Source organism: Pygocentrus nattereri, chromosome 5, assembly GCF_015220715.1.
Source record: "Pygocentrus nattereri isolate fPygNat1 chromosome 5, fPygNat1.pri, whole genome shotgun sequence".
NCBI classification, from domain to species: domain Eukaryota; kingdom Metazoa; phylum Chordata; class Actinopteri; order Characiformes; family Serrasalmidae; genus Pygocentrus; species Pygocentrus nattereri.
Window position 1 is genome coordinate 27,655,920 of NC_051215.1, and position 3,891 is coordinate 27,659,810.

At 47.1% G+C, this 3,891-nt stretch overlaps 1 protein-coding gene across 1 annotated transcript in view; it reads right to left on the reverse strand.

Annotated features, from left to right (window-relative positions):
* spred2b (sprouty related EVH1 domain containing 2b) overlaps positions 1-3,493 on the reverse strand; it is a 58,411-nt gene extending 54,918 nt beyond the window's left edge. The window contains exon 1 of the mRNA XM_017690692.2: positions 3,004-3,493. Coding sequence (XP_017546181.1) covers positions 3,004-3,029 — 26 coding nt within the window. The 5' untranslated portion in view covers positions 3,030-3,493. The remainder of the gene's footprint in view (positions 1-3,003) is intronic.
* Positions 3,494-3,891: the final 398 nt, after the last annotated feature.

The window sequence follows — 3,891 nt, forward strand, 5'->3', positions numbered from 1 at the left end:
AAATTCAGTTTTCAATGATATGGGCCCTTTAATAACGCGGATAGTTAGCCGTACAGTAAATCACGGCATTCAAGCCTCAAGCCAGAAAAATATTCTGGCTTTTTGTACAAAATAACTTCATTTAAACAGTCACATTACTGGCGTGAAACACTAAATATTGTTCCCCAAATTATTCAGCTCTAGCTGGACGGGCCATAAAAAAGCATCTGAACACAATTGAAACCCAGTATTTCAGTACCATGAAATCATGCTCACACACCAACCTGCATGTTTACAAAATCACACATCACACATGTAAGATAAGCATAATTTTCCCATTTCAATAATATTACAGCCTCATTAAAGGGGAACTCCACTGATTTTTGAAAAACTCTACGAGACATAAACAAAGTCATTCTGAGTGGTTAGGTGCGAAACGCTCCGCTCTACAGAAACTTGCTTAGCCTGAATTGTTCACAATGGTGGTGATAGGAACCGGACATCCCCCCTCTAAAAGCTTGCTAAGAGACAGCTACAAATATTAAATGGTTATTAATACACTGCTGTAAGTTCCTCTACGGTGAACCATTTCACATCAAACCACTCTGAATGACTTACAGCTCAAGGACGGAATATTCAGAATTTTTGAAAAACTGGTAGAACTCCCCTTTAATAGGGCTGACAGTAAAAGACAGCCGACACTGTGAGACATTGACTGTTTTCATACAGTCAAAGCAGAGACTGCCCCTCTTGAGTCAGAGTGAAAATGAGGATCTGAAATCGATTCTTCCGGAGCCGGATTGGGAATGGCTGCAGTGACCTTTTCTGAATGTCATTTTTCATTGCTGTCTCCTGTGCCATCACAGGCTCACTCACATGTGTGAGTCGGGAAGCTCTGCTGTGATCAATACGACGGACACGGCTGGCCTCAGTGTGTGGATTCGTCCAGGCAGGCCTGCCTGGACAGCTTTATCAGATACCCGAAACTGCGCTGGGGGGAAATTCACGTGATCTTAGAACATTTCAAGAGTCTAAAACACAACTGCCTGCCTACATCTGAAGCCTACACACTTCAAAAAGATAGTTCTTCATGGGTTCTTTAGAGAAGGCAGGGTTCGTTTAAAACCATGAGTTCTGTGTAGAACCATTTCATGCTTAAATGGCTTTCTTGCATGTTGACATGGTTCTTCAGATTGATGGAGAATGTGTTATATATTGTTGTTCACTATGGAACCTTTTTAAAAGTGCTTTTATATAGCACCGACAAGGGTTCTGCTATTGTTATGATGTCAAACTTGTAACAAGAGAAGAGCCATTTTTGGTGCTTCACTCTAAAAAGATCTTCAGCGCAATGGTTCTGTTCTGAACCATGAGTTCTACAGAGAACCATTTCACGAGAACCATTAAATAGTTCTTCAGACTGATGGAGAAGGTGTTATTAATGGTCCTATATAGAACCTTTTTGAAAATGGTTCTGTATAGCACCACCAAGAGTTCTTCTGTTGTTACAAGCTTGACATCATAATAATAGAACCATTTTAGGTGCCACACAGAACCACTTTCAAACAGGCTCTACACGAAACCATATAACTACAATACATTCTCCTTTTTTAAAGTGTGTGTCTTTCTACAGCCAATATGGACGAAATTTAACACAAAAAAATAGAAATAATAAAAATTTAATGGGGTCCGGGGGGGGGGGGCGTGGGCGGAGGGGGGTGACATTCCTGTCACCATGGTTTCAGTGGAGCGCGAGCGAGCGCCGTGCTGAATGGAGCGGCCCGCGCGTTCCCTCGCGCTTTTATGAATGGAACGGCAGCGTCACGCGACCCTGTGTTGCGCGCGCGAGCCCCACAGGTTCACGAGCTCTGGGCAGAGAGGCTCCACTCGGCGCCCTGACCGGTTTCAGTGGTCATTTACGGCCCTGAAACATAAATAATAAACGCAGCAACGAAGCTGGAGTCGGTTTCCTATTCGCTATTGCTTCTTGTTCGAATTTCCCCGTTCCACCTTAAACGACCCGGATCGCCAGAACGTAACTGCAGCAACATTTAAGGTGGAACGGGGAAATTCGATCAAGACCCTGGCGAATAAGCAGTCGACTCCAGCTTCGTCCGAGGCCTGTTGTTCGCCTTATAAGTACACAAAGCCAAATATATACGTGCGATTTTCGAGACATAATATTAGCCTCGGCTGTTCTGAGCTTCTAAAACGGACGGGCTGTTCAAAAGCCCATCATATCCTGTGACAGAATAACGTTAGTGGAGTGGATTAAAGCAAATCCAGCCTGCATTCCGGCTCATCCGTGCCTCCTCCAACAGGCCCCAGTTAAATGCATACATGGCCCACTCTGTAAGCCCCCTCCAGCCCCCCCAGAAAAGGGAAAAGGCTCAGTCTCGCGTGCATTCTCACACACCAACACACTGCAACACCGAAGCCAAACTGCGTGTTTTTCTTTTCTTTTTTATGAATGAAGCTCTGTATGCAAATGAGTGTGATTCAAAGAAAGGAGGACAAATGGCGGATAGGCAAACATCAATGGGTTCCAGCGCATGTACATATACATTAATCAGGCCTGGACGCAGCGTTTTGTTTTTTTTAAAGGGAGATTCTTCAACAGTAAATCCCTTTTCGCTGAGAGCCCCCTTCCCTTCCCCACCCCACTCCACCCCACCCCACCCCACCCCAAACCTCCTCCCTCCCCTCTGAAGGAAGGTTGAATATGAAGGAGAGGGCCTGATCCCCCCCAACCCCCTTTCTTTTTCTTCGCCCACTGTCAACAATTAACAGCCAACACGACCCCCCAAAACACAATTTTCAACCTCAAAATAGCCCCCAAACCCCACCCCCCCACTCCACCAACACAAACACTCCTGCATGTCCTAACGTCCTGAACGCTATAGCTAAAGGAGACAGTAGGAAGGCTGCAGCCAAATCCGCGACACGAAACTCGCACAAGAAGGGAGAGGGACCTAAAGAGAAAGAGGGAGAGAGAGAGGAGAAGAGCTTGTCCCGAGTACTCACTCGTTCGGGCGTGTTTCTTCAATCATTTTCTCGTTTCACCTAGAGAGGAATCCCGCCGCGGGTGCGCTCTTTTCGCTCGTCATTTTCTTTTTTCTCGCCCCGTCTTCCAAAATAATCCCTTCACAGCCACCGTCTCAGCCAAAGCCGCCGTCCTCCCTTTCGCCTTTGGTTCTTCGTTGATTTGCTTTGCTCTCCTCTTCGTCCCCCGTCTTGACGTTCTTTCGTTTCTCTCTCTCTCTCCTTTTTTTCCTCCTTTCCTCTGGAGCTCTGAAGCAGTTGCTGGTGAAAAACGAACCAGAGCCTCGTGCGCGCGCTCGGCAGCCCCGCTGTAGGGCTGAAATGAACCGTTTTTCGTTTGCTTTACTCCGGATTTGCTCTCCTGTCCGAGCCGAGTTTCCCCGCGGTGCTGCTGCTGCTCGCTAAGCGCTGATGTTGCTGAGGGTGGCCCCGTACGAGCCCCATCTCTCATTACTCCATGTTGGATTCTGCAGCAGGCAGCAGCAGCCCGAGAAAGGGGGGTGGGGGGCGGCGAGAGGGGGGCAGGGCGGAAACGATGACGTCAGCTTCGTAGCACTTCTAACTGCAGGCTGACTTTTAATCCGAGAAGTGGCCTCCACCATTAACTACTGATTATATTTCCATTCAGAAGCTCTATTACACTATTATAACCGCTCTGTAACGCCAGCCACTAAGACGAGCCCAGCACAGCTGCTGCATGTGGCAGTGCGAGCAGCAATGGGAAGCAGGTTTACAGAGAAAATGATTCTGCAGTTTGGACAATTCAAGTTTATATTCATATCCACATTGTGAGTTTGTGGATATGAGCTTCATGAGTGTGTGTGTGCGTGTGTGTGTGTGTGTGTGTGTGGTGGTAACCCCACTGTAGTA